The 12659-nt window shown below is 39.6% G+C and overlaps 3 protein-coding genes across 4 annotated transcripts; all 3 read right to left on the minus strand.

Annotated features, from left to right (window-relative positions):
• Nucleotides 1–61: 61 nt before the first annotated feature.
• LOC129591255 (uncharacterized) lies at nucleotides 62–2156 on the minus strand. Its single transcript, XM_055486840.1, has 6 exons — nucleotides 2070–2156; nucleotides 1840–1901; nucleotides 1309–1421; nucleotides 1054–1207; nucleotides 747–795; nucleotides 62–611 (listed from the first exon to the last, which is right to left on the minus strand). The coding sequence occupies exons 3-6, from the start codon at nucleotides 1376–1378 to the stop codon at nucleotides 513–515; spliced, it is 372 nt and encodes a 123-aa protein (XP_055342815.1). The 5' UTR covers nucleotides 1379–1421; nucleotides 1840–1901; nucleotides 2070–2156; the 3' UTR covers nucleotides 62–512.
• A 1116-nt stretch (nucleotides 2157–3272) lies between these two features.
• LOC129591203 (carcinine transporter-like) lies at nucleotides 3273–6685 on the minus strand. The gene is made up of 4 exons (XM_055486770.1): nucleotides 6084–6685; nucleotides 5126–5514; nucleotides 3915–4780; nucleotides 3273–3654 (listed from the first exon to the last, which is right to left on the minus strand). Exons 1-4 carry the CDS (start codon nucleotides 6288–6290, stop codon nucleotides 3350–3352), a joined length of 1767 nt encoding a protein of 588 aa, XP_055342745.1. The 5' UTR covers nucleotides 6291–6685; the 3' UTR covers nucleotides 3273–3349.
• A 36-nt stretch (nucleotides 6686–6721) lies between these two features.
• On the minus strand, nucleotides 6722–12596 carry LOC129591201 (uncharacterized). Of its 2 annotated transcripts, XM_055486768.1 has the most exons (14): nucleotides 12446–12596; nucleotides 12263–12327; nucleotides 11689–11779; nucleotides 11311–11429; nucleotides 10813–10951; nucleotides 10589–10731; nucleotides 10298–10442; nucleotides 9776–10075; nucleotides 9195–9617; nucleotides 8577–9071; nucleotides 7978–8521; nucleotides 7759–7903; nucleotides 7115–7286; nucleotides 6722–6899 (listed from the first exon to the last, which is right to left on the minus strand). In XM_055486768.1, the coding sequence occupies exons 4-14, from the start codon at nucleotides 11335–11337 to the stop codon at nucleotides 6724–6726; spliced, it is 2709 nt and encodes a 902-aa protein (XP_055342743.1). In that variant the 5' UTR covers nucleotides 11338–11429; nucleotides 11689–11779; nucleotides 12263–12327; nucleotides 12446–12596; the 3' UTR covers nucleotides 6722–6723. The 2 variants fall into 2 exon arrangements, with proteins under 2 accessions (XP_055342743.1, XP_055342742.1); XM_055486767.1 differs by lacking the exons at nucleotides 11689–11779; nucleotides 12263–12327; nucleotides 12446–12596 and adding an exon at nucleotides 11511–11636.
• Nucleotides 12597–12659: the final 63 nt, after the last annotated feature.

The raw sequence follows: 12659 nt of genomic DNA on the forward strand, positions 1-12659 counted from the left end.
TGCATCACTGTGGACAGATTTAATCAGGTTTGTAAGTAGATACTTGAACAACCGGAAGAAGTTATTCTGTACCAGTTGTTGGCTTTCTTTTCACGAGCACATGTAAAGAACAGAAAACCAGCAAAGTCGATAAATTTAGCTTATTCCATTACGGAGAATAAAATAAGTGCAACTGCAGTGCACACCGCAGAGCTGCAGCAAGCAAATGGTGAAAACGTTATTTGCGCGATAAGGCGTTATAACTTGCACTGCGCGGCAGTCAAAAGCATAATAGCCATTTTGTGGACATTCCAGCGAAGGAACTTTCCGGTCATCACATAATGTCAAACACTCCCAAACGCTAGCAAAGGATCCAGCTGCTTAACAGCAATTGCAACCATAAATTTTGCAGTCATGCGTATAATCACTAGTTAGCAATACTATTAAAGTTCTGCAACAGAATTCGGTCCAGGTGCTGATCAAAATTTGTGTAATGGGTTGTAACTTTAGCCAACGTAAAAAACGACTCCAGCTCAATTGATGTACGTCCTAGTGCGACTGTACCGTGTGGTCCGGAAACAGCACCATCCGCAGCAACAACACAACAAAATCCACAGAACAATAAAGCCAACCTAATAAAACATGTGCATATATCACTGAAACGTTCAGCATTATTTATGTAAACGCTTTGGTATTCGTAAAGTATTGAGCATTTGTATTTTAAGCAATGAATACGCATGCACTAGTAACAAGCTGGCTTCGCTTACCGCAACTCCGACAACGATCCCGATTATTGCCCCAAGCGAAAGACCGGTCCTGTTAAAACATGACAACATTTATTGCAAATTATAATTAGCCAAACACAAGAATCGATCAATTTTCGCACTTAGACATTTTCTTCGTTAAAATATAACTAAAACTGTCAGTTGCACTGATAAATTTGTCAACGGACTACGTATGCTCCAGTATTTACATAGTAAGTTAGCAGCGATTAAACAGAAAGCATTGCATCCGCCTTTTGCTCCTTAATATAACCATTTTTCTTTAAGTAAAGAAATAAACAAACTTTTTTACCTGTTTTGGATGTAATCAGAAAAAGTGCAGCAGTACGCGCTTATCGTGTCCGCAGTCGCATAACAGCAGTATTCGCCGGTTCCCACTCCGATGGCTGATAATACAGCGGCCGGACATGATAGAATCCCATTACACTGAGAGGAAGCGGAAACACCTACCATACCCACGATTTGGTCATCAGCTTTCACAATGAATTTTGGTTTACTACCCGCCACACAAACATAACTTTAATGATGCTTATTTGCTTGTACACACCTTGAGTCTGGACTGCGAGACAAATCACAAGGAATGCGCAAACAATGCTGAATAGTGTGTTTCGCCACATTGTCAGCTTCACGTTGCTAAAGGCCCGGTTGGTGCAAAACAAGCTGAAAATACAATAATATGTGGGTGAAAGATTCTCGTAGCTCTAGCGTACCTATACAAATATCCAACTAAAAGTAGTGCATCTGTACAACTTAACTTTTTAGACGCCTGTAAGCAGGCCTTGGCACATGCAGCTCGATCGTACGACAATAATATAATACTCATTATATGCTCATCAGCACATGCCGAATATTGTAAGTACTTCTACTTAAAATCATCTGATCATGATGAGCATATGCAAACAGTTACTATAAGCACAGGCAGAAATAAGCATAAAACGTTAGAAAAAAAACTGGAAACGCATAATGACATCTGCTATCAGCTGCCTACAGTTAGTTGCAACCAAGTACTATCTTGCTGACTGATGTACAGCAAATTGTTATCTGATCAAGTTTGCCGGTATGAGCGCTCGGTATTTACCTGACAAGGAGGAACTCAAAAAAACAAACGGGCAAAACAGAAAAAGGTGAATTGTGCAGCACCTGTTCAGATTAAACTTAAAAAGTCCTGCAGATAATATTATGCGGTTTGGGACTTACAAACTTACATATAGTAACAAACTGTCTAGAAAACTTTTGCTTATGTAGCAAGCGTAGTAATTCAGCGTGAAATTACCCAAATAACACTTATGTACCACGACTAAGGTTTACCAATAGGCATACGCTAACAAATGCATGCGTGTATAAACCAGATGTCGTCGTGTCAAATAACTTGTTTAGCCAACAACTCGCAGCAAATATGTTCACGTCGAATGATGGAATTAAACTCACAGTAATACGTATGTCAGTACTGCCGCGGCTGAGGACGTATTAAACGCTGCAACAACGCGTTCCGGCATGCGAAAGCAGGATCACACGCAGCGAACCTTACAGTTGTAAAAGTACAAATAAGTGCGGGCCCTCCACTCCCCTTTTCAATCTAATCACTACTGTTGAACTCTGGAAATGCTCTGTATACGTAGATGAAAACCAGCGCTTTGCGACGCATGGGAGCATCGAAGTATGTCAACAACAATACTCGCAATAATTTCATAAGCTGATATGCACCAAGTAAATCAAACATTCATCAACCCACCGACACCGCTCAAATGTAAACAAGAAGTTTATGCGTAAATATATATACTGCCTAAAAAATATATGTATGCCAGTGTGCTTTTTAGCACTTACAAGCTTTCCGTTGGATCACTACTATGGTATTTGCTGAAATAAACGCATCTGACAATAAATCGAGTAGCAAAAACTGTGTGTGAACTTTTGATTAAATGGTAGACAATTCATGATCATACTTCGAGTATGGTTATCGGAAGATAGTTTAAAGCGGACAAGGAAATACCGCGTCACTTCAGTGGTATGATGTTAGGCAGATTTGTGGTACAGAACGGAAATATGAGCCGTGCCGTACCGTACCCACTTTAACTCTAGTAATCAAGCACCTTTACGCACTGAGTGTATACGTAAAAGAATTAATCATGCAGGTGCAGTAAACGGTGAATATCATCTTTGAATCACAATTTTTGACTTTCAGTGAATCGTGTTATCTCAGGATGAGGAGCAATCTTTCTTAAGCGTAGGTTAACTTTGATACAAATGGTGAACTTAGCAAAGTAAATAGATTTGTGGATATGTTTTATATTAGACACTACCAATTAACCATAGGTTCAAGAATATTCTGTAGCGTTGGTCAGACAGTAGGTGAAAGATTAGGAATTCCTGAGATTTTTGTCTCATCGTCAGTAAATTAAAGGTTTTGCGTTATACATAATTTGACCTTCATAAGTGTAAGGGATCTGTCACATTGTTGAATTAGGAGCACTGTTCAACTTTTGCCGTTTGTTTTTTTCAATGGCAGAAATGTATACTTCGCACACTACCGGACAAGATGTCGCTGTACCTATTGATCATTGTTTAACATCGTATTTCACCACCACCTTTTACTTTAACACGCTGGTAATTTTTATTTTCTTCGTAACTGGTAAAAACCGCCACATATCTTTCCAGCGTAAATTTTTTCCAAATTTTTCAGACTCTTCGATGGTTTCTGGTAGCGGACAGTTTAGCGTTTCCGGTAGAAAAAACACACAAACAATACCACCAACGGTTAACCCACCAAAGATTAACATCGGTAACGCCAAGCTAGTGCCACGGAAATGAGTTATTAGCGGTCCGAAGCTGGAAATTATATAAGAAACAATGGTTGTGACCGCCACGCCCTTGGTGCGAACTTCCGTTGGGAAGGCTGCAACAGATTAATCAGATTAGCCATCGCTGATTTGTGCCTTACTAATCAAATCCTGATTAATTAAGTACATAGTGCACCGACTGAACCGACACGTTGTAATTTATATGTTGTGCGTATTGACATTCTTACGATATTAGTATCGCGGAGTGATATTTATTTAATATGTGTGGGAACTGATTAATAGTTTTTGTTCCATATTATCGAGTAGTACATAGTAGAACCTACATAGCAGTACTAGTATTGTGAAATGTGCGTACCTTCGTATATCATAAGCTCCTGCACCGTGTACGCGCTTGTCATAAACAATTTGGCCAACAGGAAAACGGTGAGAAACTGCATGGCGTATGTGTCGCCTCCCACCGGCAGTGCTGCCGTACCTAAACACGCAGCGCATCCCAGTGTGAGGCAGCTGATAATGGTCAATCGGCGTCCTAGGCGATCAGCAATAACTTCCGTCAACAATGAACCAGGAAGTTCAATCACACTGGACAGGAAGAAGCCCAGATAGGGATCCTCTGCCAGAGACGGTGCATAAAAGTTCAATCCGACATAACACACGGCCACATTACAGCTCAAATACATTTGCAGCAACAACTTCCGGCGCGTGTTGGCACCGCGCAATAAATCCACCCACGATGTTTCCTTCTTCTTCACACGCCGTGCCGTATCGTAGTGTACGGTTAGCTCACGGTACAGGTCTTCGTTATGCTCATCGAAATGACGCCGATTCACATTAGCGATGCGTTTCAGTAGGTGTTTGGCTTCTTCATGTCGGCGATTAGCAAATAACCAGCGCGGAGACTCCGGTAAGCAGAACCAGTACAGAAAAAACAAACAGAACGGAGATGTGGATACCAAGACAAGGATTCGCCAATTGCGGAGAAGGTATGCGACACCGGTGAAACCAATTCGGCCGGCCGTAAAGCAGATGGTCAGCAGAACGGAGAAGGTTGCCCGAAATTTCGGTGTTATGAGCTCGATGCCCAGAGTGTACGGAATGGAATACAACGGATTAGTTGCCACGGTTTGCAGAGTGATTAAAACGATAAAAACGGTGTAATTTGGAGAGAAAGCTGCAGCAATGCCAAAAGACAGCAAGATGAAGAAGAAAACAAAATACGATCTGAAAAACAACGCAATACTGATCAGTATTGTTTAAAATAGTTGATTCAGTTAGTTTATATATTATTCGTCATAAAAACAAACAATTTAAAAAATGCTCTCAATGAAATTCTGGCAGAATCTTACAAGATTTTTACGTGAAACGCAGTGAAGAATGTATAACGCAACAAATAGTAGCAGAAATATACAAATTTAAGATACAGTTTACATTTTACAACATCAGTGTTTTACATACAATATACTACCATTCACATGTTTCGCAGTTTTAGCTAATTCGCATTTACGCATTCTAGATAATCAGTAGAAAAGACTCTGAAGAGTGCATGTATTAAAAAATGTCACACACTTTTTGCGTCCATATGTGTCTGCCATGAAACCGCCAACCAAAATTCCCAGAGTGCCGCCCACACCGGAAACGGTGTACGCCAAGGTGGGAAGAAAGCTCTGTTCGCACACCAAATCCCATTCTTCCGCAATGCCCATCTGACCGTTCTCATAGTCGTAATTCCAGCCATTGCGACACGCAGTAGTGGTAAGATTATGCTTGACAGTGTTCCATTTATCCATGTATTCACTGGCGGTTAGATTTTGTTCTAATATACTGCTGTAGTTGAAATCATAAGCTAAACAGGATGTGTCTTCTGGTGGCAAGAGTAAATGCTGCTCGGTTTTTGTGAAATTCAGTTCTATCCCAGTTCGGCACCAGTGCTGCTGAGGCGAAGCAGTTACAAATAACTGCAATTTGTCGTCACCATAAAGTATAAGATAGAGAACGTAAGTTTTACTGACTAAAATTAACTACTTGGACTTGAAGCGTAAAAAATAGCAGCGAAAAATTTTGATTTATCACATAAAGTGATAAATTAAAACATACAAAGTGAGAAAATAGCAATTTCTGGTCACTATTAATTTTGTATTTTACTGGTAAATACTACACAAGAATACTACTAAATGTTAATTTACGAATTTCTCCTAATGTGTTAATGTGTATTAAATGCTACTAAATGTCAATTTTTCCAAAAATCAGCTTTCCCTGTTACTGATGAAAGTGAAAATAAAAAATTATCAAGTCAGTTGCACGCTAAAAATGACAGCGCTAAACTGTAAAAAATAGCAGCAAACAGCTAAAACAAAAATCATAAGCAGTTTTAAACACATCAAAACTGGTGAATTTTGCTCACAAAAAATCAGTAAAGCATATGCAAAAACAACGGTTCTTGGGACAACTTTTCTTGATAATTATTGCAAATAAAGATATGGAATTGACCATGTGCAGGCAAATTAAAATTTTTTAATTACCGCACCCAGGTGGATTGAATAAACGACAACGCGAAGAATGAAGGCAGTACGGCAAAAGCCATGAGCAGCTTTTGGTATCTTCCTATTCCGCCGATATTCTCCAGCAGTGTTTCAAACAGTCGTCCACATTCCGTGTCATTGGTGGAAATGCTGGATTTCTCGCTGACACTTATTGAACTAATCCTCGATCCCACTTCATCTTGGCTGTCCATGACGGAAAATGTGTGTGGCCCAGTGTGGGATGTTATAATGCACACAACAAAAACGTACTGCTTATAAAGCTATAATTGATGCTTGCCTCGACCGACTGCATAACGCTGGTTTTCGGGGGTTTAATTAAAAAAATAATATAAACCACATAATGATTTTATAAGCTCCTGTTATCTGACTTTGCTCTTGTCGGTGACCTTTGTGCTAGGTCTTAACAAATTTATTGCTGGTAAACTAGTGTAAATACAATACTGCGATGAATTGCACATACAAGGTGCTGGAACGATTCGTTCCGTAAATCGTGATAAGGACGCCTTATCATCCCGCGGCGCACTTTGATTCTCACATACAGCCCAAGAAAATTAATACTGCTTGCTTTAATTATGAACTTTGTACACCGAACAGTGACATGACAATTTCAAATACCTTTACAAATCAAGAATTATCAGGAGAGATTACTATTGAAGAATTCTTCGAACGCGCACATTTTCGTTTTAGGTACACCACCACAACTAATATTATCGCATCAAACACCAGTAAAACGCAGGCGATTATAATTAAAACAATGCCTATAGATGTTGCCATGCAAACATTGGCGGTAGTCTTTCCGTCTAAAAATTAAGAAGAGCGTTTAGCTTAAGTACCAGATACATTTTTCCAAAATTTTTTCATGAAAGTACACTTTGGTAATTTCATCGTTATAAATCTGATCAGACTAATATTTCATCTACAAACCATTTCCGTTGTGCGCAAAGAAGTCTTTAACCGCAAAATTTTTGGAATAAAGTTAAACAACCTAAAATAGTGGAAACTGCAAAACACATACCTTCTACAGAAAACTCTGCGCGAACAGGCATATCTTGAACCTTTAAAATTTTGCGAATATTGAATGTTCCAATATATATTTCATCTTCCCAAGTGGACGCTAACCGCTTTGCACGCTTTGCCGCTTTTATTTGCATGCCTGTCACATTACTTGCGGATCCGTTACATGTTGGCTGCAAAAACACATAAAATGAAACAAAACCATGTCCGGAATTTATTTGCTAATTACTTCTGTTTCAGTTCATTTGAAAACCGGAAAACACGTGACTCTTGTTGTTATTATCAAATGCTTGGTTTTGTAAATAACCTGCTGAGGCAGAATAGACTTTGCGGTAATTAGCCTGCCATCTATGCTTCACGCTGCTAATCTTAATTGTGCAGCAAACGAAAAGAAATTAAACGTGCTATTCTATTCAAAGCTGCAGGGTAGCACAGTAACTTCTCCAAATTTAATTAGTAAAAATATGATTAATTTAATAATAAAATTTAGAAAAAAACTAACTGCTTGCGCTGTGTATGGGTATTGCGCATTGTAATTATCGTACTCATCCGCTATTAATGATGTGCTTTAGCACTTTGACAGGCTGTGTAAAATCATTCATGATGGTTGAATACAATGTATATCAATCCATCATTTCGCTTTACCTGAGGGCAAACGTCCACACAATATTGCACGGTGCACTGATATGTTATATCAAACGAATTTTGGAATCTAAAAGCGTCGAAGTCGGCTTGCAGGCTTTTTCCCTTAAGAACAAACGGACGAAAGTATTCCGGTAAGACTGGACATCTACAATAATTGTATGAAAACATGTTTATGGAAGTACTTGCCTACATGAATACAAGCATATTGGTTTGTATTACCCAGTATCATCTGTCAGCTGCATTCTCTCGTTCGGGTTTTCCCCAGCCGCATAGCAATTCTTAACTCCAATCCCGTAAGTACTATTATCCGGCACGTAAATGGTCATCAGCAGTGTGTCTCCAACGGTTGCCGTTTCCACCGCATTCCCTTGGAGGTCGGTTATGGCGATGTTGAGAGTGGGTGGCACCGGGCTGGCGGTGACCATACTGGTCAGTTCGGTCGATGACACTGTCAATGTATCGGAGGTGACATTTATAACGCCGATATCGTATTTGCAGTTAATCCGGTACTTCCGGTCATTTTTTGTCACCAGCTGATCGTGGTACTGCAGTGTTATCAGATTGGAGAAAAGTCCATCCCCTTCGTACACCGTACTACAAGGCTGAGCGGATAAGGGAAGCGCCCAGGTGAAGCTTTTCTGGTTTGGAAAGCGACTGCTGCACTGCGTGGTACCCGATACACCATCCACAAAAATGCGTCCGCGAAATGGCTTGTCCAAGTTGACCTTTATAATGATGTCGCTATCCGTGCACTCAAAGCGAACTGAAACGTTTGAATAAGGTGTCCGTATATGCTAATTTGTATCTACAGCACTTACTATCTGTACAGGCGGTTCCTTTTTCGTAAAACTGAAAATCGGAATTTGCGATAAATTCCAGCATGCCTCGCTGAGCGGCATAACTGGACGAGCTAACCAAGCAGGTCTGTGATGCCTCACTGTGACTGAAGGACAGACAGTCGGAATGGGATTCGCAGTAAATCTGACATTGATTGAATGCAGTATTTTCCATGGTTTTGTTAATGAATTCATTGGCGATTTTTCCGTTGGTTGTGCTGAATCGGCATGCCACTCCAATTTGTGGAGACGCTTCCGCAAAATTCGTTGTCACCAGATTACCCAGGGGAGCAGATGGGGTCACTAGAACCACATCGCCGAATTTCGCGGTGGACTCAACGCTGGTGGGCGTTGCAGTAGAAGAAACCAAGCTCGCCGACGAAGCCAGGAGACTCGCATTGGTTGCGGCATTAGTACTATTAAGCGTGGTGGAAATTGCTACAGTGGTTGCGATGCCTTGCGATGAATTTTGTCGACCTAACGACAAACAGCTGGCGTCATATTATTAGAACTTGTATATTCTACACTAATTCATTATAAAAAATATTTTAAAATTCTATTGATATTTTTTGTCGTCGGTAGTAAGCACCAAGTACATACTGATTTGAGTAGAGGGTGCGGTCGTCGGTAAAAAAGAAGTGGGAACGGCAGTTATACGCGATGCTGTTGTTGCGGCATAACTGCCAATGGTAACGGAACTCGATGTGATGGACGTACTCGTACCAGCGGTGGTAGTCTGTGGTACGTTTTTCACCACAGAGGTATCTTTAGTGCATGTATTTTCCAGAAAATCCCCTTCGCCAACGGAAGTGCGCGGTGTGGCGCTCTGCTTGCGGACAGAGCTGATGGCGCACGATTTGTTGTCGGCATGATATTCCAAAAACTTACACGGTAAAGTTTCACTTAATAAACAATAATCTTCGCACTGCTTTAAAGAGGATGCAGTTACTATGCCAGAATTTTTTGGCAACAGTTCAAAACTGCTGTAACGCGAGAAGGCCGCAAATCCAGAGCATCCCGCGTCTGTCAATCAGTTTATAAAATAATTAAGTCATCTCCACCACACTCTGTACGTGAACGGTCACAAAATCCATACTCGCATCGCATTACTTTTAAAAATAACAACATAACCAAGCAAAAATTCCACCAGTTTAAATTGTACAGTATAGCATCTGCCGTACCTGAAATGCAAGTAACTTCATAGAAATCCGTCAAAGGTCGCCCGAGTACCGTAGCATATATCCGAGGCAATGTATTCATAATTCCGTTGTCTAATGATAACCGGTCGCTATGGCTCAAAGCGCACTGTTGATGAGAAGGATCATACAGGAAAGAGCGACATAAAAATTCCGCTTCCGATAAACACAACTGTCCACATATCTGAGCGGAGGCCGCAGTCAATGTTTTGTCGAAATAAAAAGGCGGAAAGACAACATCACTATAGCGTTCAAACGATGTGGCAGAAGGACAGCGCTGTGGAGCTGAGAACACCGATATGTATACCAGCATTAATTAAACGAACTCATTAGTATGTACACATATTAAATATTATGTATGGCAAATGAAATGAGTTGATCTAAATGATGATTTTATTTTTAGATTGAAAAAGGAAAAAATATATACAAACGCTATCAGAATTTTTATTAGTGCAAATGTGCATTTAAATTTTACTAAAATCAAACGGTTACTTGCGTTTCATGTACCTGAAAGACACAAGTTTTCTACGTAATCAGCATTTGCATCAGGTAGCAAATAACGTTGTTTCTCCACTCTTCGACCACCAGACAACAAAAGGCATTGTTTATTGGAATAGTTGTATTGGAAGGCTCGGCACAAGAACGAAGTTTCCTAAGCAAAATAACAAAAGCGATATCATTAATTTTATAAGGTGGTGGTCATTCCATGTCAGAACATATTTCATGCTGATATGTTAGTAATCGGATGATAAAAATAAAACACAAGCACGTATTTGCGGCGCACATGAAATATCTTACCTGTAGGCACAATTCCGTACAACGCAAACGACCGGAAACGCCATCCTTTTTTATGAGGTTGTTATCCTGCGTTACTGTCTCAGTTGGTATAGTCTTGTGCACATATCGTTCGATGGCCCACAACCGGTTTGAGCAAGCGGGAACTAAAAACTACGTTGTAAAAGTACAGTATGCAAAATTTTAAAAGAACTTGGGAGCAAGGGGGGCCACAGATTATGGCATACAGATGTTCGATGTGCCCATGCTGATTTTGTTGATAGAGTAAGCGTTGGGTAATAACATAACTTTTCCGTCATCCGTCTGAATGTCAAATTCCATGCATGTCAAATTAGAAACAAAAAAGGTGACGCTTTTGCAGGACACCTACAACAGTAGGATGACAAATGACCTTCTATAATTAATCGACTGTTCATACTTCGTAAAACGTACAGATTGCAAAATTCCGTATGTTGCTACGTCAGATACAATAAATATTCATACAGGAACTGATAAGACAGACTACAAAGACACCAATTAACACAGAATCCGATACGGCAAATTTAAGCAACAGCTGCTGTATAAGCTATATTAAAATCTACTACAGTTGTACTGAACTACGTTTTATTCAAAAAATTTATTTACCCTTCAATATGAAATGCTTACTATCAATTAAATTAAGGCAATTCTGCAGTCATTTATTAAAAGGTTCTAGACATTTCAAACCTTCTAGACTAGCTTTTTACCTTAGCCGAGCAGCCTTTGATGCACATGGACAGAGTTGCTGGTGCTCTGGTCGCAGTGGGAATTCTGCCGGTTATCACGACACCATTTACTTTTTCAAACGTGTTGAGACTGGACAACACTGCAAAAATGTGCAAAAACAATTTCTGTACGACATTTTTTAAATTTTTAACAAACTAAAAATGCAACTACGAAATCATACCAGATTCGCACAAAATGCTTAGCAAAATTATTGAGCCAGCAAGCCTGCCCATTGTAATGATCAAAAATGCAAAAAATTAGATCACACCAGCATGCTCAGCAAAATTAACTGACACCGGAGCTAACGTCTTTCCTGTACAAAATGTTCTTTGCGCCTTTCATCTAATGACGCGACCAACCGGAACGTTATGGATCCCATAAACGTATCTTGCTTGAACGGTGCGGAAACTGAAAGTACGGTAGAGCGGCAGCCTTCAGGGCCAAGGACAACTAATAAAATAATAAAAATAAACTTCCGCTACGCTAAAAAGAGCGGTAAGAGATACCGAAAATATTCCTTCATTCAATGCATATCGAAATTGCATAAGCAAGGACCACAGCCATGATGCTTTGTTAAAGCTTAGCGAATCTAATGAGTGAAATCATGTACACAAATAAACTGAAAGAACATTCTTGATATCTTGGACTAACAGATGGCACGCGTCTAATGATTCATATGTCTTTTCAAAAAAGAAAGAGAAAGCAGAGTACAAGACGGTGGGCGGAAAAAGTTTCACTCAATACAAATGCAAGAACAAAGGAAACAACTTGTTTAGTTTCTCGGTGGTACCGAAAATCGGACAACCTTTCATGGATAAAGTAATGTCTAACCTACTGTTAATATTAATTGTAAATTTTCCTGCCCTACTGCTGATACAATTTTTGTGACACTTTATTTTGTGAAAATTTTGAAATAAATTTTTTAAAGCATACAAGTACAGAGTAGTATTCCCGTGTGTTCCAGTTCCATAAACTGTACTTGGTGAATGGCAAAAAGCCTAAAAGACGTTTCGTTTTGTTAAAGTATTCGTACTACGGGTTGTTACAAATATTTAATCGTAAGTATTTACATACAGTACACACATCAACCTCTACCTGTATAAAGTAAGTACTTACTGCAGCAGCCAATAGGCGCAATTTTTTAGTTGCAAAGGAAAGAAAAAAACTGAAATAAAAGTATTATGCGGCAAGCGCAGACATTTCGTTAACAGTTTTCAAATGACATTAGTTCATACTAAATGTCATACGACTAGTTCAAAGACTTTCAAACTTGCCAAAGCGCAAAAGGTATGGCAAATATTAAAAGTAAAAGTTACGACAGGTCAAAGCT

This window comes from Paramacrobiotus metropolitanus, unplaced genomic scaffold (genome assembly GCF_019649055.1).
Source record: "Paramacrobiotus metropolitanus isolate TYO unplaced genomic scaffold, Prichtersi_v1.0 Parri_scaffold0000045, whole genome shotgun sequence".
Taxonomy (NCBI): Eukaryota; Metazoa; Tardigrada; class Eutardigrada; order Parachela; family Macrobiotidae; genus Paramacrobiotus; species Paramacrobiotus metropolitanus.